The sequence below is a fragment of the Apteryx mantelli genome, chromosome 35 (assembly GCF_036417845.1).
Source record: "Apteryx mantelli isolate bAptMan1 chromosome 35, bAptMan1.hap1, whole genome shotgun sequence".
Taxonomy (NCBI): domain Eukaryota; kingdom Metazoa; phylum Chordata; class Aves; order Apterygiformes; family Apterygidae; genus Apteryx; species Apteryx mantelli.
Genome location: NC_090012.1, coordinates 413,090 through 433,470, shown reverse-complemented (window position 1 = coordinate 433,470; position 20,381 = coordinate 413,090). Strand labels below are relative to the sequence as shown.

Sequence of the window (20,381 nt, the reverse complement as noted above, 5' to 3'; positions counted from 1 at the left end):
TGAATCAACCCACCAAATTCAGCCGGGTGCCTGTGTGTATCGAGTCCTTTCGGTGGGGAAGGAGAGGAAGGAAAAGAGCATCAGAGCTGGAGATCACAACAACCAACACCCGGAGAAGGATGAAAACGCAGTAAGGCGAGAAAGGCGCTAGGTTTGCTTTGTTGGGTTAAGCCTGACCTTCATCAAGAGCAGGATCAAGGCCGCGTGTCCTTTCTCCTCCAGACTCGGAGGTAAAGCAACCGAGCACCTGCCTTTCGGGTTGTACGTGCACACGTCGATGCTATCTGCTAGCACAATTAATATATATATATATAAATGCTAAGGTGCGAGGAGGAGCAGGAAACGCGTGTGAGGAGGAGGTGATTATCTGACAATAAGATGCAAGGTGTTTACAGGAGAGGAAAAAAACCAAGAGAATCAGTTTAGGATCCACGTTAGCGACGGCACTAAGGAATTACCGTTTCTGAAGCATCCAGCCCAGGAAGCCCTCTAGAAAGAGAAGCCTCAATACGAGCCGGGAAAAACGCACCCAACTTTTGCACCGCCCCAGAGAGGAGTTTTTCCTGCAAAATGCAGCGCCCGAAAATTCACGGCTAAACTGCAAGATCAACGGTTGCAAAAAGCCCAGAGCGGGAGCAGGGTGCAAAGCGCAGCGGCACGCGCTCGTTCGCTTTGCGAGGGCGGCTGCTTGGCGGAGACCGAGCCAGGCCGGCAGATTAGGAGTTTCCAAAAATCAGTGTTTAGAGCGACGCTCCGAGAAAAGCCAACTGGGAGGCCAAGGCCCAAGGAAGCCGAGGAAATTTAGTGTTAACACGGCTGGTAGGGCGTATAAACAGAAGAAGAAAAAATAACATTAGCAAGTAACGTATCGCTGGGGGTCGTTCACTGAGGCACCTCGGCTACCTTAGAAGCGTTCCTCCGACTTCGCGTTCTTTGAAGAGTCGACGCGATCGGCGAGCTCAGACGTTTAGACGAGCAAAAAGCTTTGGGAAGGCTGCCGCGGGACGCAGCCCCGGATTCGCATCGGCCTCCGTGGGCAGCAGCCGCAGTCTAGCTCCAGGGCCTCCGCCGCAAAGCTGCGTATAAACTTTATTACACCTTGCTGCCAAAAACCTCCGTTAAAGCATGTTACTGCATATCATCGCCCCGAGCCCTTGCAGGCGCAGGGGACGAACCTCTTTAAACAGCTTATGTTTAGCAACGTTTCCCACGCTGGCTTCGCGCTCGCTGGCTGAGGCCAAGCAAAAAGAGTAGTAATAGTAATAAAAAAAATTAATTTGGGCTGCTTAATGAGATCTACCATCTTTTAAGCCACGTCCGACAGATCTCAGCCCAGCTACTCCCGGAGCGGGCGTAACATCACGCAGCAAAACAGCAACCGGCCTTGTCACCCACGGACCGGGAAAACTCAAGAGATCCCAATTCCTGGCTTGCAGCACGCTAGAGAGCCAAGAAAACAGACCCAGCAGGCTAAAAAGGGAGGTTTTTTCGGCGGCGGGCGCTCCCCGGGTTAGGCGAGGACAGGGAAACACAAGTTACCGCACACCATCAGCTCCGCACCGCAGCTGGCCTGCGAGGGCTCCTCATCCCCTTCCCGGGGAGCCCGGTAACCCGCCGGGCGAACATCGGGGCGCTCGGTCAGGGCGACCGAAAGCAGCACCTGAGGGCGGGAGAGCAGCACCCAGACGCGCCAGCGTCACGGGAAACGGCCCTGGGAGAAACCACAAAGTCCCACCCGCCGCGCGGCTTTGTCCCGGCACGCGGCCAATTAACGAAGTTATTCCCGACGGCGTTAGCTGCCTAAGGAACGCATCGTTTCCCGAAAGCAGCTAAGCCCGTGCTCAGCTCTCTGTATGCCGGGACGTTTCCCCCGTGCTGCCTTTTAAGCACGCGCATTTTTACCAAACAAAGCAGCCGGGAAGGACAGTTTATTCCCTTCCACTGTGCAACAACCTTTAACGTATTTCAGGACCGTTCTCCTGTCCTTCCTCAGGGTTTTCTTCCACAAATGGTACAAATTTGATTCTTTCGGTCTTTCTGCTGGCTCTCGTTGCCCCAACTTCCGATTGGTCTCGCTGCTCCTCCCCTCCTGACCCTCTCAATGTTTTCCTTGGAACGGCATCGAGGCAGGATGGAGCTCTCCGCACCGCCACGAGACCGCTCGAGGATCATGAGAAACAGTTCCAGTGTTTCACTGAAGTTTAAGTTATTCGATAGCTGCCCGTTGCTATTCGATGCTGCGCGAGGCCTGTTAACCCAGTTTCCTTCTGCGACCGGGTAACTTAACGCGATTTGGTACCAACAAATCGATACCGGTTATTACTTATCTATTTGCAAGATAACAAAACATTCAATATTTGCCCAGTGTTTTTCCAGGAACTGCAGTTTGGGCTGGTTCGTCCGATTTCTCGGTTGCTTCTCCCTTTTGCTCGAGAACATGCTACTCCTGCGCACGTCCTGCTCCGCAGCGGTCCCTGGGCTCACGGAGGATCCGGGCTCAGGATTAATCTGATTCCAGCGAGGCCTGAGGGGGATATATCCAGAGACAGAGACGAAACGGCACGGGAAAAGTCGTGCAAGGCATTACCTAAACCTCAGAGACCTTGGAAATGCAGAGCTAAGAATCTTCTCCCTTCTCTTTTGGGAAGGCTAAACTTCATCAACGCTGGGGAAAAGATTTAAGGGAGAGACGCTCATTTTTTGATGCGGGTGGGCTGTTTTTTTTAAGTAATGGTAAGCCTGAGGATACGAGAAGAAGGGGGGAAGCTCGTGTTTCAGGGTCTCACACCCCCTCCGACAAGCACTCGGCGTTATCCTCATCCTTCTCAGCAAAGGAAGCAGTGGGAAGGGCCGGCAGCATAAAAACATTTCTACCAGCTGGATACAAGCAAGGCAGGGATCAAGGACAGCAGCTCCCCAAGCTCCTCCGCCTCCCACATGCTCCAAGGGCTCCGGCTGCCCGGCTGCAGCAGGGGAGGCTCACGAGGACGCCGCGTTCCCGTTCCCGGCTCCGGCAACCTCAGCCCGCGAGAAGCACGAGGCGCGCTTGCCCTCAACTTCGAGCGGAGGGTGAACACGCCGCCCGAAGCGCTAGAGATGCGCGAGCGAAAAAGCGCAAAGCCAATTTGTTCTGACCAGAAATCGCTCGTCCTCGCTACTGTCTCTCTCGACAGGCCAGCTAGTCCCTGCAAAATCCAGACGTTGCGACTACCAGCCTCCCGCCGCCTCCGCAGCGCCAGCTGAAGCCTTTCAGGACAGCACAGCCAAGAACTTCTTTCGAAGACAAAGCACCGCGAGACGTTTTAATTAAACGCAGCAGAAGACGGTGCAACCGAAGCCTTAGGAGACTTAATTCCTGGAAACAAAAGCCACCACGCGGAGCCGAAGCCTTCGGCCGTTTCGATGAGGACCGAGCACAGCGCTTCCCACAGCCGTGGGACTTTGCGGTTGCACGCGCTGCCCTGGAGGCTGCAACACCAACGGCATCGCCCTGGAAGAGAAAACGAAGCCGTTGCCTTTGCAAAACCACCAGCTCGAGCTGGGTTTGCCACCCGCTGCTCCCTCAAAGCAGCTGACCCAGTTTGCAACAGGCGTTCGGCAAATGAGGAAGAAGCCCTATGACAAATGTATTTTTTTCCTTCCATAGCATAGCAGGAGAGCAGCAGAGACGCGAATAAAACACACAAAGAAGTAACACGGATAAGAAGGAGCCTGTCTCCTCTGCAGGTGAGCCAGAGGTTAGCTCGCCCCGGCTCTCGGTACCATTGTGGCGCTGGATGATTCATGTATTTTACTCTGCTGGGCCAATGTTTTCCCTCGTTGCTGCTGTAAAACATCCAGACGGTTGTTAAGGCGCACGGAGCTCCCCAAACTGTAAGCAGTTACAAAGCTCGAGCATCAAACACGACGTGCTTCCTCCGGGAAAAACTGCTGGTATCATCAGTCCACGCAGCCGTCTTCGGGAAACGTCCCCCTCCGAGCTCCAAGGGCAGCTGCAGGACACCTATCTCGAGCGCTTAGGAGCCCTCTTCGGAGGGCAGCTTCCTCCGCCAATATTCCCGTCAACCACTGGCCACAGCCAGCAACGAAAGGAAAAAAAGGAAGGAGGCTTTAAGGAAAGAAAAAAAGAAAGGTACGGAACGGACCGTGAGAGGCTTCACGCTGCCTTCCAACGCCAAGCTTGCGACTGCCACAGCACGGCACGTCCCTCGTTTTATTCCTCTGGCACCAGGAACCTGCCAAGAGCCACGTTTGCACCCCAAAACGCCAGAGCCAGGTTTCCAGGCACCCCCAAACTCCATGCGCGCACAACAGACCCCAGAAGCAAGAATTAACCCCCGATCACAACTAAAATGACCCAGCTAGCAATGCTGCGAGTACAAAGCAAGCGGTAAACAAAGCCGAGTTATTTTGCTCTTGGAGCAAAAACACGTTGCAGAAAGAAAATCGGCGCAGAGTCTTATTAAATAAATTCCTTGTGAGCAGGAAAAAAGGGGGGGGGAGGAACTGTGTAACATTTAGCGATTATATCAGCCTTTCAGGCGTGTTGAGATCAACACAACAGTGCAAAGTTTTATTTAAAGCCTAAACAGGAGCTCGGTGTTTGCCCAAGGCCATTGCATGCAATAGAAAAAGGGGAAAAACGGGGTTTTGGGGGGGCGGGGCAGCTCAAGGCACTACAAAAGTATATATATTTTTAAGTGGCGATATCGGGTACTGACCCCAGCCCCACAGCTTGTGCACCGGCCCCCACAAACTCACACCACTGCCCAAAACGTTCATTAATTCAGTGCCCGCTCCAGGGCGGGGGCTCGGCCCCCGCGTGAACGCGGCAACCGAGGGGAAACCGGGCACCGCCGGGGTCTACCGGGGGGAAAAACCGGGCTCCGCCGGGGTTTACCGTGTCTCCAGGGGTCCTTGGGCTCCACCGCCCCGGAGACGATGTCCTCGTCGGAGGGAAACGTTACCCGCTTGGCTCCGTGCCGGAGCCGCCCGTCTTCGGCGGCGGGGGACGAGGCCTCCTCGGCGCCGGGCTCCGTGGCGTCCCCGTTACCGGCGGGGTCCCCGTCACCGGCGGGCGGCGGCGGCGACGGCGGCGCGGCCGGTTGCCCGCTGCCCTCAACCGCCAGGGCGCTGCCCTCCTCCTCCTCCTCCTCTTCCTCCGGCGGCGGCGGCGACGGCGGCCCCAGGGGCACCTCCATGGCGGAGCTCTCCCTCCTCACGGGCCCCCCGGGGGCATCCCTCGGCGGCGGGAGGCCGCTACTCCCCGGGGCCGGCGGCCGGGCCCCGCCTGGGCGTTCTCGAGCCCCGCGGGACCATGGAGGGGGGGCGGCGGACGGGCCTGGCGCGGCGGGGACCGGGCGGCGGGGAGGGGGGGGGGAAGGAGGAGGAGCCGCCGCGGCGCGCACCGGAGAGGAGCCGCCGCCGCCAGCGAGTGCGCCAGAGGGCTGCGCGTCCGCCGCCGCACTTTCGTTGCCGGCGCCGCGGAGGGAGGGAAGAGAAGGGCGGAGGAAGGTGCTGACGCTACTCGCCGCCCCGCCGGTCTCGCCCGTCGCCGCCGCCGCTGTCGCCGAGGGGAAAAGCCGCATCGGCGGGAGCCCCGAGCCGGTAGCGAATCTGCGGGCGCGGATGGTCACACGCAGCCGTCGCCCGCCATGGCTGGGGAGGCGGGAGGAGGGAGCGGCACGCAGCGGCGCTTTCGACACGGGGGACAGGGGCGCCCAGAGGGACGCAAGAAGAAGGGAAGGGTGGGGAGAACCGGGAAGGAACCTTCGATAACACCGAGACCCGCCCGCGGGCCGGCGGCAAAGGCCAGGCAATGGCGAGAGCAGGTGCGACGAATCAGCAGCGGCGAAAAACCAGGCTGCGCTCCCGAGGCCGCGCCGGGCTCACGTGAGGAGTGACGCACTTCCGACGCCGGCCAGGAGAAGGGCAGCGGCGACGGCGGAGAGGGGCCGCGCCGCGCGGGGGGTGACGTCACGAGGTCGCGCGGGTCGCGTCCGGCCACGCGTATCCCCGGATGCCCCACGCGTGTGGGGGGCGGCCCGCGCGCGGCGGCCCCGGGGAGGCGCTGGGTGAGGCGGCCGGTGCGTGTCCGCCCCTCTGTAGGGGCTTTGGGGGGCTCTAAGGGGGCACTTGGGGGTCTATAGGGGCTTCGGGGGCTCTATAGGGGGCACTGAGGGGGCTGTAGGGTCTCTATAGGGGCCTCGGGGGCTCTATAGGGGGCACTGAGAGGGCTATAGGGGCTCTATAGGAGCTTCGGGGGCTCTAAGGGGACACTGGGGGGTCTGTAGGGGCTTTGGGGGCTCTATGGGGGCAGTGAGGGGGCTGTAGGGGCTCTGTAGGGGCTTTGGGGGCTCTAAGGGGGCACTTGGGGATCTATAGGGGCTTTGGGGACTCTATAGGGGGTACTGAGGGGGCTGTAGGGGCTCTGTAGGGGCTGTGGGGGCTCTAAGGGGGCACTTGGGGATCTATAGGGGCTTTGGGGACTCTATAGGGGGTACTGAGGGGGCTATAGGGGCTCTATAGGGGCTTTGGAGCACTGTAAAGCATACTGGGGGCTCAATGGGAGGCACTGGGGTGGTCTATAGGGGCTTTGGGAGCACTATAAGGGACACTGGGTGCTCTGTGGGGGGCAGTCGGAGGTTTGGGGGGGGTCTGTGGGGACACTGGGGGCTTTGGTGAGCACGGGGGCTTCAGGAGCTCTATAGGCAGACCTGGGGGGCTCTATAGGGAGCGCTGCGGGCTGCATGGGGGATACAGAGGGGCTCTTTAGGGGGCACAGGGGAGGGTATTGGGGGCTCTATAGGGGGGCAGAGGGGAGCAGGGGCCATAGGGTATCAGGGGCTCCCCATAGGGGTGCGGGGGGCAGGTGGTACCGGGGTAGGAGGCAGATACAGAGGGGATCAAGGTGACATAGGGGAAGGAAAAAGGGGTGGGGGGGCCCCCACAGCCCCCAGCACCCCAGGGTGCCCCACGGGGCAGCAGGGTGATCCCCCCCTTTTCTTTTTCCCTCCCCCAGGAGCCGCCGCAGTGCCGGTGGGCGTCATCCGCCTGCCGCGGGGGCCGGAGGGCTCGAGCCGCGGCTTCGCCCCCAGCTCGCCCCGCTTCCAGGCGCTGGGGGCCGGCGGGGCGCCGGAGCAGCGGCAGCGGGCGGCGCTGCGCGAGCGCTACCTGCGCAGCCTCTCCGCCATGGCCGGCCGCCGCGTGCGCTTCGCCATGCACGAGCGGGTGAGCGTCGCCGCCGTCTTCGGCGCCTCCGACATCGACGTGCTCAACTTCCAGGTGTCGGAGCTGCAGACGCCGCTGGGCGTGCAGAAGGAGGCCCTGCTCCGCTGCTCTGACATCATCGCCTACACCTTCGACCTCGAATAAAACCTCGCGCGCGTGCACACGCTCGCTGCCTCCCCTCGCGCTGCCTCTCCTTTCCCTGGGGCCCCTCCGGCCCTTTTCGGGACGTAGGGGAGCCCGCGGGGTGCTGGTGACGTCCTTGGGGCGGGCAGCAGGACGCAAAACACCGCCTCCCCCGTGAAGCCTCTTGAACAGAGGAATAAGGTGGAAAAATCACCTGAATGGAGGGATAAGGTGCAAAATCACCCGGAATAGGCAGGGAATGGCCCACGCGGGGCACCGCGGGGGCTTCATCCTCCTCCCAGGAGCCCAGCGTAGAGGCCAACACATGGCGTCACGCACCCAAGGGTGATGGGGAGACAGCGGCAGAGGCAAAAATCGGCCACCCCGCTTCCAGATCCCGCTGGGCGGAACGGCAGGGCTTGGAGGCGGCCGACGGCGCCCAGCCGAGCCCCCAGGAAGCGCTGGCGCGGGGAGGGGTTTTTTCCTTCTTTATTCGGTAACGGCACATAATGAACAAAACCAGCACTGTACAGCGTCTCCCGCAGCCGGGCTCTTAGTGGCGGTAGTGCGGGCTCCGCGACCGGGACCGGGAGCGCCTGCGGAGGCAGAGAGGGAGACGGGCTGGGTAGAAACGGGCTCCGCGGCCCCCCCAGCCCACCCCAGGCACCTAGAGAGCCACGGCCGAGGCCGGCGGCGCACGTGGGACAGGGGAGACGTGAACGTACCTCCTCGAGGAGCTGTATTCCCGACCTGCAAGGCAAGGGAGACACGAGTGAGGTAGCGCCCACGGCCTCGGGGAAGGGGCGGGTGCTGGGGTGCTCCCAGGCCCTGCCGGGGGCCCTTTTCCACCCGTTTCCCTTCAAGATGAGGTGGCTTCACATTTTATCTTCCCTCGTCCCCCTTTTCTCTTCCTAAAAAGGCTCACAGGGGGTAGAGGCCTGCTTAGTCCCTTCCAAACCCCTCTGGCCCCGTTTCTGATCCCTTTCAAAGCAGCCAACACCGGCAGCCTCCCAGCACAAGGAAGGATTTTAAATCACGTTTAGGTTGTTCTCATGTTAAACGTAATTGTTCTACGACCGTTACAAACACCAAAACCTCTCCATCGCTTTTTTTGAAGCATCGCACCAGTCTCTGGGGGCACCCGAGACTCCCCCTCCACCCTTTCGGCTCTTTGCCCTGACTCCCTACGCATTTGGGTCCGATTCTCCCACCTGATCCGCCGCGTTCCCGAGCCCGGCACTCACTGTATCGCGGCGACGGGGACCGGCTCTGCCTGCTGTACTGCCTCTCCCACTCCTCCCGCTCTTTCTCGCGCCGCTCTCTCTCCCTGCGGGGAAAGGGGGGTTAATCCCGAGGCCTTGCCCCTCCTGGAGCCGCCCGGCGAGCGGAACAAGGGAAGGAAAAGGGTTTTTTTACTTCATGCGGATCTTCCGGGCCATGGCCCGTAGCTCGTCTTCGCGCTCCTGCAAGAGAAAACGTGCCCTTAGCCAGGCCCTGCCCGAAAACCTCCCTCCCCGCCGGCCGCTCGCGCTGCGGAGCGGCTCAGCCACGTCCACCCCTACCTGTCTCTCGTGCTCCTGCTGCAGCATCTTCTCCTGCGCTGCCTTTTTGTCCGCTTTAACTGCGGAGAAACAGAGAGAAGGGGGTCGGCGAGGGGGCGGGAGAGGCGCCAGGGCCCGGCGCAGCGGCACGCGCTGGCCGGAGGGGGCCGATCCTGCTTACACTGCCGGTTCAGCGCCTTCTGCATGCGGAGCTTCAGCTTCTCCTGCGGCGTCAGCTTGGGCTGCGAGCGAAAGCAGAGCCGTGTGTGAAGGGGGGCGCGAGGACACGGTGCAGCCAGACTGGAGCGGCCCGGGGCTCCCGGCCCCGGAGGCGAGACACCTCGCGGGGCAGGATCCAAGGGGATCAACCCCGTGAGGGGGCCGAAAGTCTCCCTGCCTCTCCCTGCCCTCGCCGCAGCGGACCCTGGAAGGATCCGCAAGGTGCCCGGCCCCGGTCTCGGCGAGATCCCGTGGTGGGGAAGTCACCGGCTGGACGTACGAACCAAAAACCCCAGTTCTGAACCCGCCGGCTCCAAGCACCGGCCCAGGCTTCGGAGCCATGTCCGCCTCCCTGCCAGAGGCATCGCCGGAGCCGCCCGCCTCACCGAGGCGACGGTGCTGCCTCTCCGGCCGATCCCCCTGATCCAGGCCCCGCTCCGAACCCCATCCACCCTGCCGGAGCTGCCGCTCCATCTCCAGAGCCCGCGACCCGGGCGGCTCTGCCCAGATCTTTGCCCGCGGGGGGCCGAGGGGGGCTCGGAGCCCCGCAGAGCTGCCGGGCAATACCGGAGAGCCAGGAAAAAAGGGGCTGCAGAGCCCGGCTGGAGGCTGAAAGATCTCCCGAGCACGGTGGGCAGAGCAGCCGGCTGCAGGATGGTCCCGGGGCCGGGCCTGCTGCAAGCCGGCGTCTCTGCAGCCAGGACGGAGCCCCCAGGACCGACCCCCGCCGCAGCCTGGCAGCGGGGCACCCGGCTCCGAGCAAAGGGGGACCTAACGCATTGCCCGCGCTCCTTGCTGGGACAAAGTCGGCAGCTGACGGTTGACAACGGCATCGCAAATACGAGCTGCTCCCTGCCGGGGCCTCCCAGAGGGGCATGCACAGCCCTGGGAGGTGGCATCTGCACCGCCCTCGGCCTGCCCGGGCACGTGGAGACCCCGGGTGATCCGCGTGGGGCCGAGGGGGGCGGCTGGGGGCATCCGGGCACGGCCCAAAGGCACACGGAAGAGATTTGGGCAGGGATGGAGCCGGAGAGGACAGCTGTGCCCTGAGCCCAGCACCCCACCGCAGGCAGCACAGATGCCTCCCTCCGAGGGCAGTAACAGCTCCCCAGCCGCGTGCCGTCACCTCTGCTCCATGGAGCAGCGGCGGCGGGGACACGCTGTGCACGGAGACGGCCACCGGCTGGGTGGCAGCGCCCCAGAGACAGCCTGGGCCCGGTGGCGAAGGAGGCAGGCAGCTCCCGGCTTCGTGACCCGCACAGACACCGCCGCGTCGTGCGGCACACGGGCGTCCCCACCCCGCGCTGGCCAGGATCCCAGCCGAGGAAGGTGACGGGAAGGTCCCGCCACCAATCCCACCCCACCCCGACTGGGACTTCCCCACTGCCCCTAGAGCTCAGAGTGCTCCGTGCCCCGCTCTCGCCCGGAGTGCCGGCGCCCAGCGAGCCTGAGCTCCAAGCGGGAGCAGGCTCGAGCGGCGCCTGCGCCCGGCCGAGGCGGGGACGGGTCGCGGGGTACCAGGCGCGGCCACGGAGCCGTTCACTGCCAAACCCCTGCATCTCCTCCAGCCCGTCCACTACTGTGTCCCTTAGTCTGCTCTGCAGTGATGTGAATTAAACAGGTGAGGTTAAATTCTTACTGACTTTGGCAGCTCCTGTCTCTTTACCAGCAGCAGTGTCAGCCCTAAGAGCAGGGAAAGAAAAAAAGAAAGAAAGAAAGAAAGAGCAGGGATCAGCGCAGGCAGGACAGACCCCGCGAGCCCTAAAGCCTCTCCGCCGAGAGCCGCTCGCGCTCCAGGAGATCTTTGCTTTCTCTGATGCAGCTCCCGCTGCGTGGGAAGCAGCGGGATGTCCGGCTGCCGCGCGAGCCGATGCAGCCGCCCTCCTCGCAGCCCTTCACACTCACTTTTTCAGCTTCTCCCCCACGGCCGGGGATGCTGCGGGCCTCAGCGGTTTCTCTCGCACTGGAGACATCGACTTGCTGCGGCTTCGCGAATCGCTGGGGCTTCGGCTGCTCGGGCTGCTGCTCCAGTGTCTGCTCGACCTGCCGCTCCGCCGGTAGCGCTCCCCGGATCTGGAACGGCTCCTGCGGGGAGGGAGCCGGGAGTCACTACGGCTCTCCGAGGAGAAGCAACTCTTCCTAAAGCAGTTGGTAGCAACAGGGCCGCGGGGCAAAGAAAAACCCCCGGACAGGACCCACCCTGCAACCGAGCAGAGAAGAGCCTGGGGGACCACACATTGTCCCGGTGCCAGCAGCGAGCCCCTGAGCCGAAGCCACCAACCAGCATGGCGAGAGATGGGATTTTTCCCCTTCACCAGCACTTGCGAGATCCCGTTTGGATACGGGGACCTGTTTGGGACTCGCAGTGACAAACCGGGACCAGTCCAGCGGGGGCTGGAGAACAGGGTGCAAAGGAGAGGCTGAGAGATGTGGGCTTGTTCAGAGGTGGCAAAACAGGATCTTATTGCTGCCTACAGCCAAACGGCAGGTTGTAGAAAAAACGGAGCCAAATTCACCTTGGAAGAGCCCAGCAAAGAACTGGGAAGAAACAGCCACGAACTGGGACACTTGAGGGGGAATCAAACACCGCGACGGGGCCGGGGGATCCTCTGTTCTTGCAGGAGCCCCGTCTCCCCTCTACCAGCTCACCTGGAGCGGCGGCGGGAGCTGTAGCGATACCCCCGGTCGGGGGAATAGGACCTGGAGCGGCGCCGGCTGTCGCGTGAGCCTCCTCCCGAGTACCGTCGGCTCCGGCTGCGGGAGCGCGAGTACCGGCGGCTGTGGGAGCGGCAGTAGCGGCTGGAACGGTGGTAGCCGCCGCCTCGGTGCGACCGAGAGCTGGAGCGGGAGCTGGAGGACGAGGAGGAGGACGGGGACGTGGAGGAGGACGAAGAGCGTCTCCTAGAAGGGACACACAGGGCGAGCGGTTCAGCGACGTGGAGAGGTGCAACGCGGAGGCCGGGGGTGCGGGAAGCCCTCAGCGACAAGGGAGGGGGCGCGGCGGGATCCCGCCGACAGCCCCTGGCCCTGGCACAACCGGGGGCCGCGCTGCAAGGAGAGAGCAGGCGCCTCCCCTGCCCCGCGTCAGCGTCGCGGCCTGATCTCCGGCCTGGCGCAGCCGGAACGGCCCCAAAACCGCCCAGCCTCGTGCAAGAGAGCTCTTCTTGGGGGCAGCAAGCCGCACTGTGCTGGGAAACGGCCCGTGACAGCCACCACCCAATTCCTTCCCCAACCTCCCAAGGAGCAGCCCAGATGCTCCCTTTCCTTAGGTGCAGGAGGTTTGATTCACACTTGGATTTCTGCCTCCCAAATCCCCCACCCTGCAAATGCCAGAGGTGCCGCAAAGTCCCCCTCCGTGAGCCAACCAGATTCACTCTGACACCACAACCGCTTCTCCCCCTGCCCTGGCCCAGCAGCAGAGCCGCAGGGAGCCCCGTCCGCCCGCCCCGCGGCTCACTGAATCGGGGACAGAGCCTCTTTCCTGCTGCCACCTGCTCGAATCTCTCCCTGTCCGCCCCCGGCGGCTCTGCACGGCTCCCCCGGCCTGCTGCAACGAGCCACCCGCTCCCTCCTGGGACGTTCTCCCTTCGAGAGGTGCCAGCAGCCCGGCCACGGGTGTCGGCAGCGTCCCCCGCCAGCGTCTCCGAGCGGGGCTGGCCCGGTTCCGTGCCCACGAGGGGCTGGGCGGCCCCCGCCCGGCCCCTGCTGCGTTCTCTGCGGTTAAGGATTGGGAAAGCGAGCCAGATGGGAGAGTTACCGACCGGGAAGAGGCGCTATGACCTGCCGCAGCGCTGCCCGGCTGCCCTGGGGCGGAGCGCTGTTTGCCGAGCGAGGCGGGTTTCCCGGGGACGCCGCCGGCTTGCGCGGCCGCCGCCTCTTCGTCGCTGCCGCCGAAGCTGGTGATGAAGGTGATCTTCTCCTCGTGGCCGGGAGACGGCGAGCGGGAACGGGAGCGGGATTCAGAGGTGGACTCTGAGGGAGACCTGCGAGGCGGCCGGGAAGGAAGCAGCTTCAGCGCGGGAGAAGGGAGCTGCCAAAAATGTTCCCTCCCAAAGGCGCGGCAGAGCCACCGGGTACCACGTTCCTCAGCGACCACCCGCAGAACCAGGACAACCCGCTCACCCGTCCCTTCGCGGCAGCCGCTCACCGTTTGTAGGGATCGTACGTGGGGCTGTCTCTCCGGGCGTAGCTGCAACGAGAGAGGCTGTGAGGGCAGGAGAAGCCTGCCGGAGGTCCCCAAGGCATGTGGCTCCCAGCCTCTCCGAAAGCCTTTCTCAAATGACGGCTTCGGGGGCGAGCGGAGCATTAGGAAACCCCGCTGGCAGAAGGTGACATCCACCAGATTACAGGGAGGGCTGTAATCACCAATTAGCGCACGAGCCGAGTCGTTGCTAACTGCCTCTTAGCTGCTGGTAGTGGCCTAAGAAACCAGCACTCGCCCCTCGGTCAAGCACTCACAAGCACCGCAGAACTCAGATTTACGGGCAGAGCTAAAGATGGGAGATGAAACGTGGCACCTGCCCCAAAACAGAGGCTGAACCCCAGGAAAAGGGGATCCCTAGCCCGCATTGCCCTGCACCCCGTGGCCCACGTGAGCTCGCGCGGCTGGCACGTACACGAACGCTGGGACAGAGGGTCCTGGAGCAAAGCTGCCTGGTTTGGGGCAGCGAAGAGCTGCCCAGACAGCGGGGCAGGACGGAGACAAGCCGTGGCTCAGCCGGAGACCGCAGGAGCTCACCTGGGAGGGCTGATCTTCCTGCCTTTCAAGCGTTTCTCTCTGAACTCCCTCCTCTGGCGGCGAGAGCGACGGCCCTAGAAGAGAGCGGCCCAGGAGCTAGGAGACAGGATGGGCTGGGGACGCCTTCCCGGGTGTTTATGGGCCCCCGCGCCCTCCCTACTCCCAACGGGGAGGCAGAGGCGCCTCTGCAAGCGCGGAGGGATCCCACACGCACCGGCACAGCCGCCCCGGTGCTCTGGGAGGCTCCCAGCCAGGCCAGGGCTCAGTAGCTCACAGCGGTGCAGCGAGAGGGGGCAGAACCAGCTACGGCTGCCCTTACCGAGTACATGGCCTTCTCCTCTTCCAGGGCTTTGGCGTGTTTAATAGCTTCTGCCTCCTCCTTGTCTTTTCGCAGCATCCTTCCGGAAAGGAAAGAGAAAACACTTTCAAGCGGGTGTTGCCAAAGCCCCCAGCCGCTCTGCGGACAGCGCAGAGCTCAGCCGGACAGACTGCGCAGCCATCCGCCAGCACCGAGCAAGGCCCCATGGTCACCTCGTCCCAGCCAGCACCCAGGAGGGGACTCTGTGCACAGCCCCTGCTTTGGGGGGGTCATCGCCAGGGCCCTCATCCTAGAGATGGGGGCATCCACAGAGGATTCGGCCCCCGCCAGGAAAAGGGAGGCTTTGGGCGAGGCCCTGCCAGGCTCCCGGGGCTCTCCCGCCCGCCGAGGCCGGGGTCCCGGCTCCGCCGTGAGCCGTACCTGACAAAGTCCCCCTCCGCCATGCCGTACGTGGTCGCCTGCTTGTTCAGGTCGGCCACTTGCTCCTGATTCAACTCGTCCACGTCCACTTCGACATCTGCAAGCAGAGCACGGGAAGGCTCAGCGCGCTCGGAGCCCCCGGCAGGACAAATCCCCCGCGCGGCAAGGGGACACGTTTCCCCCCAGGCCTGGCCAGACTCGCTGCAGCAGCGGTTCAGGGCTGTGCATGGCCTGATTTTGTGCTGTGTTTAGCAAAGCCAAGCGAGCAGGACACGCGGTACCGGATATCCCCTCCGGCAGCCAGAAGGGAAACGCTCCCGCGTGCTCCCCTCCAGATGGTGCAGCCAGGAGAGGCGGATTTGGGCATCGTGGCTGCCAAAAGGTTAAACAGCCCGGGAGAGCTGTCGCAGGGCGAGCGCTTGGGGTGACAAGGCAGGGCCGTTACCGATATCGGGGATGACTTCGTCTTCGTCCGTGTTGCTGTCCTCCTCGGAGTCTTCCTCGTCCCCCCGCTTCTCCAAGGAGTTCTCGAGCTCGGCCACCGTGCTGTCCTCGTACGTGTAGCCGATGGAGGCCTTCTTCTCCGCCAGCCTGGGCACAGACACGCTCAGCCCCTGCCCGTCTCTCCCCTCCATCGCGGCTGCTCCGGCCAAGCGGTGCGGAAACTAGCCCCCTCCGCCTCCCCTCCCCGGCCAAAATCGCTGCGCTCAGCCCCAGCGGTCCCCAGGACGGCTGCAGCCACGGGGCCGGCAGGACGTTTCAGCACGGGGACGCGGGGGACAACAGGCTAGATCCCACTTCGGAGCGTCACCAAGCAAGGACAGCGCAGTCCGGGGGCTGCTCCATCCCCCCCCAGTGCAGGGGGCCCTGGGCAAACGGGGCTGGGCTGAGCGACGGGCGTTTCTGCGGCTGGGGAGCCACGTTCCCAGCAGGGCCCCAAGGACGCGGACGCGACACCCGCTCCGTTTGCCCGAGCCCTTCTCGCACTCACTTCTTTTTCTCATCTTCGTTAGGCTTCTGCAGGCCCCCGTAGAGCTCGTCGATGTAGATCTGATAGAGACACTGCTCCTCCGAGACTGGAACGACACAGAGGAGAAGTTACCGGCCTACTTTACGCTTGCTTGAGAGAGAACAGCTTGGTCTGAGAACTGATTAACCACAGCTCGTTAGAGCTTGGGGCATTTGGCAGCTCTCCTGCAGCTCAGCCACTCCCAGGCTGAGAAGGGACAAGCCTGTTCCCACACCATGTGGCTGGTGCCACCGTGACCCCACACCAAACCCTCCAGGGAGCGAGGGGGCAGCCGCGTCCTGGATGATTCCCAGCAGGGAAGCCCGGAGCTGGCATCGGGAACGGCGCCTTGGGTTCGCTTTGCCTCAGCGGAGCCATTTCCAGCTCAGCCTCGACTCCTCCGTTTGCAGGAGACACTTACTGCCGGCAAAGTCGTTCTGCACCAGGCCTCTGTATCGCTCGTAGTTGCACTTCCTCTCGTCGGACTCCTGCTCGGGGGAGCTGGGAAAGAGCAGATGCAGATATTGGCACTCATAGGCCACTGGGGAGACAGAGATTCCCCCAAACCAGCCTCAGTTCCTCTCTCCCAAAGGGATTTTGGAGTCTCAAATCAAGCCAGCCCTGAAAAAACGGCTCCTTTCTGCTACCCCAGATCGTTCAAACAGGGTGAGACCAGATCCTCGGTGAGTAGCGAGACCGAGGCTGGGACTTTCAGGGAGCAGCAGGTGATTTCTCCACCTGCTGTCGCGCAGGGGATCACGTGCTGGTCCGGGATTCCCTGGAAAACCCAGGGCAGGAGCCGAGCTCCTTTCGAAAGCTCTCCGCCCAGCCATGCCAAGGATGAAAAAGCAAATAGGAGCAGCAAGCGCGTGTAGGAAGGGAACCTGGCTGCTCTCCACAAAGCCCAGCCCGGGCCGTGAGGGGACTTTGTCCCTGCCCCGTCTGCAAACACCGAACTCGCACACGTGAGGCAGGATGGGACCTCTGGGCTCTCGGCTCGACGCCTGAGCAAAGCAGGGCCAAATCCAGCAGGTTGCTCGAGCCGAGTATTCACCGGACGCAGAGATCCGCAGTCTTCCAGGGCTGTCCCAGGGCTTAATTTACCCCCTTTTTTTAATTTATGGCTGTTGTTCTATAGAGTTCCGTAAAGAGCCTGTTTCTGTCCTACCTCTAATCTCTCCTCGGATATCGCAATGCTACTTCGAGGCTCTCAACAAGCCCACTGCCTCAGCGCCTCGCCATGTGTCCCAGGTCCAGCCCTGACCATCCCGCTAGACCCCAGGGAATTCTTAAACCGAGGAAGATCCCGAGAGCCCGGAGCCAGCACGTTGGGAAGGCCAAGGAGCTTTCAGAGCCGAGCTGTGCACGTTGAGCTCGCGCATCTCGCCCCACACGGCCGCACAGCACAGCCAGCCCCGCGGTGACGCCGTGCCCGGACCCAGCCGGGATCAAAAACCTCAGGGGAACGGCTTCAAAACGGAGCAGAAAAGGGCAAATCCAGGCGCCGGGCCCGGCGTTGGCACAGCCCTGCCGCAGGTAGCAAGCGCGGCTCCCGAAAACGCCAGGCGGCCCCGTGCCCCGCGGCTTACATGGGGTTCAGCAGGGGCGGCGTGTACATGGGGATGTAATCCAGGTGCGCCCGCACGTCGAAGCGGTCGATCATGTTGTTCGTATCCCCCTGCCAAGGCATCCTGTGGGCGAGAGAGAGGCCGTCGGCAACCGGCTCGGAGCCGGAGCAGCCGCCGGAGGCGATTCCTGCCCCAGGGGAGCGGAGATGGCCAGGAAAACGTGCCAGGAAAAACAGGACCCCAGCTGCGATGCGCACGAGCAGTGCAAACCCGCACACTCCCTCCCAAACGAGCGCGCTCAGCTCTTGCTGCATTAGTCGCTGCCTAAAGAGGAGGGGGAACGAGCTCATTAGCTGTGACAGCGTCTTCTAGAAGCTCTGGCGTAGGAGGAGCCGAGTCCTTCTCGTTGCTTTGGCGAAGGAAAACGGCCCAGATTTTATTTCCAGAGCTAGCAACGAAGGAAGGAATCCTACTCGCTCAGCGTCTCCGCTGGGGAAGCGCTAAGAGGAGCAAAGCGCTTGGGAACCGCAGCAACCACCCACCAGCCACAAAGCCTCTCTCGAAGGTCTGGCAGGAGACAAATTCGGCGCTCAGAAAGGACCCGCGGGTCTCCCGCCAGCCGGGCTTGGTTTTGAAAGACGCCGGGGCTGCGCGAAGGGAAGGCGACGGCTCCGGTGAGCCGCCAAGGCCCCCGCGCGTGGGGAGACGCCATCTACGCCCCGCGCGCAGCTACTCACATGTTGACGGGGCTCTCGGCGGCGAGGGCGACGGCCGAGTCCAGGTGCACCTTGCAGGCCCGGCCATGCACCTGGAGGAACTGGGCCGGGTCCTTTTTCTAGAAGGAACAGAAGGATTTAGGGGTTTAGGGAAGAGGGATTTCAAGGGGTGGCAGTTCTGCCCGCACAAGGTCGAGGCAGGCGGAGAGCAGCAGGGCACCCGCGCAGGGGCCCCCAAGGAGCTGCCGGCAGGTGGACGGTGACAGCTGCCTACAGAAAGAGCTGTGGCTCCTTTTTTCTCCCAATTTCAGCCCCCAAAACTGCAGGAAAGCACCGAGATTCCCAAACACCCCAATCGGCACTTCCTACCTTTACAGAGCAGCCTACTGGGGACTGAATCCTCCCCTGAGGCTTTTTGTACCCCTCTCAACCGCAAAAACCCCATGAGCAAGGAAACATTCCCAGCCTGGCACACACAGGGCAGCCCCGGCCTGCCGTAACCCCGCGAAGGAGCGGGAACGCGGCTGGACGCGGGACGAACCGCCGGGTTTGCGGCAGGCGGACAGACGGGCCGCGCGGTGTTCGCAAGCCCGGCGGGGGCGGGGGGCGACTCACGATCTTCTCGTAGTACTCGCGCCGGCGCTCCGCTCGCTTCTTGTAATCCACCATCATGCCGCGGAGCTTGCGCTCGTGCTTGCGGGCCTCGTGCCACATCGTGCTGCTCCCGAGGCGTCAGCGAGGGCACGGCACTGGCGGGGAGGCGGGCGGGCGGCTTTCGGCGGGGCAGACGCACCGGCGGGGACGGCCGCTTCCCCTGTCTGGCGTCGGAGAGCCGTTAGGTGGCACGGAGCCATCGCGGGGCCAGGGCCACTCGAAAAAGCGGGGGGGGGGGGGGCAGGGGGCACCCCCCGGTGCTGGGTGAGGGGTAAGAGAGGGGGAACATGGCGCAGGGGGACAGAGGAGCCGGGGGACACCGGGGAAAAGAGGAAGGGGACCCTGGGAGTCCCTTAGCAGAGGTGACAGGGAAGCGGACAGGGACACGACCCCACCCCGGGACCGAGACAAGGAGAAAGGGGTGGGGGGGGGGAAGGGGTTTTTGGGGGGAAGGACACCGGGTACCTTCAGGGCAGGAACCGGGACGCCCCCAGAAAAGGGACCGGGGGGAACAGAGGACAAGGACCGGGACATCCCCGAAGAAGGAAACAGGGCGGGGGGGGGGGACGGGACCGGGACGGGGAACCGCGACACCGGGCAAGGAAGGGGACACCCCGAGGCCCCAAGGCAACGCCCCGGCGAGGCAGGCCCGAGCGTGTCCCGCCCGCCCCCCCACCACTCACACCGGCGCCCTGCGCTGCTGCCGCCCCGAGACAGGGGCGCTCGGTGGCCCCGGGGGGCGGGTTACGGGCGGGGAAAGAGGGGGGGGGAAGGGGGGCGGCTCCGCGCCGCCATTAATCACTCACCGCCGAGCCCGCGGCCATAGACCGACCCGGAAACGGAAGCGGAGCCCCGGGGGGGCGGGGCCAGGGAAAAGGGAAGGGGGGAGGGAACGGCGCGCGTTAGGGCAGGGTGGTCACGTGGCGGAGAGGGAGGAGCCAACGGGAGAGGCGGAGGGGGCGAGGCCTCCGGGGGCACCACCCCGGGTGGGCGGGGCTTGGCGCGGGTGGGCGGGGATAAGGCAGTGGGCGGGGCTCCGGTGGGCCAGGCCTGGGGGAAACTGGGCCAGGCCGGTCCCAGTGCCTAGGGGAAACTGGGGGGAACTGGGCCAGGTTGGTCCCAGTCCCTGAGGGAAACTGGGCCAGACCCATCCCAGTCTGGGTGCTCTGGGGGGAACTGGGCCAGGCTGGTCCCAGTCTGAGGGCCCTGGGGGGGAACTGGTCTGGTCCGGTCCCAGTCTGGGGGCCTTGGGGGGAACTGGGCCAGGTCGGTCCCAGTCCCTGAGGGAAACTGGGCCAGATCCATCTCAGTCTGGGTGCTCTGGGGGGAACTGGGCCAGGTCGATCCCAGTCTGGGGGCTCTGGGGGGGAACTGGTCTGATCTGGTCTGGTCTAGTCCCACTCTGATCCCCAGGAGAAACTAGGCCAGTCCCAGTGCTGGTCCCTAGGGGAAACTGGGCCAGACTGGGCCTGTTGCTGCTCCTGGGTGGCACCGAGCCCAGCCAGGCCCGGAGCTGTGACGTCCCCGGGGCCGGGGAACCCCAATATGGGGCCAGTGGGGCACAGGCCAAGACCTGCGGGGCCCGGGCTTTCCCGGAGTGTGTGTGTGTGTGGGGGGGGGTTTCCACCACAAACCAGTTTGCCCAGTAGCACCATCCTCGCAAGGGGCCCCCGCTCCGGCTCCCTGTGCAGCCGTGGATGGGGCCAGACCCCCCAAATCGCTTCCTTTTGCCCCCAAACCAAAGGGTCCCCAACCGGTGGGGGGCACCCATGGGTGCAGGTGTGTGTGTGGGGGGGGGTCGCGAGCCGGGTGTCCCCCTTGGTGGGTGGTGGGGGGCAGGACGA

At 63.7% G+C, this 20,381-nt stretch overlaps 3 protein-coding genes across 8 annotated transcripts in view; 1 reads left to right on the top strand and 2 right to left on the bottom strand.

The window, feature by feature from the left end:
* The window catches only part of PPP1R37 (protein phosphatase 1 regulatory subunit 37), a 43,510-nt gene extending 38,147 nt beyond the window's left edge, over positions 1 to 5,363 (bottom strand). For 2 of the 3 annotated variants that reach the window (XM_067314524.1, XM_067314525.1), the window contains exon 1: positions 4,901 to 5,363. In XM_067314524.1, the coding sequence (XP_067170625.1) occupies positions 4,901 to 5,201 (301 nt within the window). In that variant the 5' untranslated portion in view covers positions 5,202 to 5,363. Of the gene's footprint in view, positions 1 to 903; positions 1,083 to 4,900 lie in introns of those variants that run through there. The other variant, XM_067314526.1, reaches the window with a different exon arrangement.
* Positions 5,364 to 5,869: 506 nt separating this feature from the next.
* GEMIN7 (gem nuclear organelle associated protein 7) lies at positions 5,870 to 7,411 on the top strand. Of its 2 annotated transcripts, none has more exons than XM_067314473.1 (2): positions 5,870 to 6,074; positions 7,022 to 7,411. In XM_067314473.1, the coding sequence occupies exons 1-2, from the start codon at positions 6,020 to 6,022 to the stop codon at positions 7,372 to 7,374; spliced, it is 408 nt and encodes a 135-aa protein (XP_067170574.1). In that variant the 5' UTR covers positions 5,870 to 6,019; the 3' UTR covers positions 7,375 to 7,411. The 2 variants fall into 2 exon arrangements, with proteins under 2 accessions (XP_067170574.1, XP_067170573.1); XM_067314472.1 differs by having other exon boundaries at positions 5,874 to 6,086.
* Positions 7,412 to 7,826: 415 nt separating this feature from the next.
* CLASRP (CLK4 associating serine/arginine rich protein) lies at positions 7,827 to 19,385 on the bottom strand. Of its 3 annotated transcripts, none has more exons than XM_067314456.1 (21): positions 19,344 to 19,385; positions 18,499 to 18,701; positions 17,905 to 18,002; positions 17,189 to 17,290; positions 16,021 to 16,100; positions 15,582 to 15,666; positions 15,036 to 15,181; positions 14,591 to 14,687; positions 14,171 to 14,249; positions 13,852 to 13,925; positions 13,261 to 13,302; positions 12,875 to 13,096; positions 11,763 to 12,014; positions 11,019 to 11,198; positions 10,757 to 10,796; positions 9,076 to 9,136; positions 8,916 to 8,974; positions 8,770 to 8,816; positions 8,598 to 8,680; positions 8,079 to 8,103; positions 7,827 to 7,949 (listed from the first exon to the last, which is right to left on the bottom strand). In XM_067314456.1, the coding sequence occupies exons 2-21, from the start codon at positions 18,595 to 18,597 to the stop codon at positions 7,907 to 7,909; spliced, it is 1,914 nt and encodes a 637-aa protein (XP_067170557.1). In that variant the 5' UTR covers positions 18,598 to 18,701; positions 19,344 to 19,385; the 3' UTR covers positions 7,827 to 7,906. The 3 variants fall into 3 exon arrangements, 2 of the variants coding, with proteins under 2 accessions (XP_067170557.1, XP_067170558.1); XM_067314457.1 differs by lacking the exon at positions 19,344 to 19,385 and adding an exon at positions 19,221 to 19,284; XR_010886718.1 differs by lacking the exons at positions 7,827 to 7,949; positions 8,079 to 8,103; positions 8,598 to 8,680 and having other exon boundaries at positions 8,791 to 8,816; positions 10,753 to 10,796.
* Between the last annotated feature and the right edge of the window lie 996 nt (positions 19,386 to 20,381).

What these genes read in the sequence shown, in the direction of transcription:
- GEMIN7 (XM_067314472.1), top strand. Translation starts at nt 6,020, where the DNA reads ATGCCCCACGCGTGTGGGGGGCGGCCCGCGCGCGGCGGCCCCGGGGAG. An exon ending in GGCGCTGGGTGAGGCGGCCG is followed by an intron (nt 6,087 to 7,021) that starts GTGCGTGTCCGC and finishes TCCCTCCCCCAG; the next exon opens with GAGCCGCCGCAGTGCCGGTG.
- CLASRP (XM_067314456.1), bottom strand. Translation starts at nt 18,597, where the DNA reads ATGTGGCACGAGGCCCGCAAGCACGAGCGCAAGCTCCGCGGCATGATG. An exon ending in GCCGAGAGCCCCGTCAACAT is followed by an intron (nt 17,291 to 17,904) that starts GTGAGTAGCTGC and finishes TCTCGCCCACAG; the next exon opens with GATGCCTTGGCAGGGGGATA. An exon ending in AACGAAGATGAGAAAAAGAA is followed by an intron (nt 15,182 to 15,581) that starts GTGAGTGCGAGA and finishes GTCTGTGCCCAG; the next exon opens with GCTGGCGGAGAAGAAGGCCT.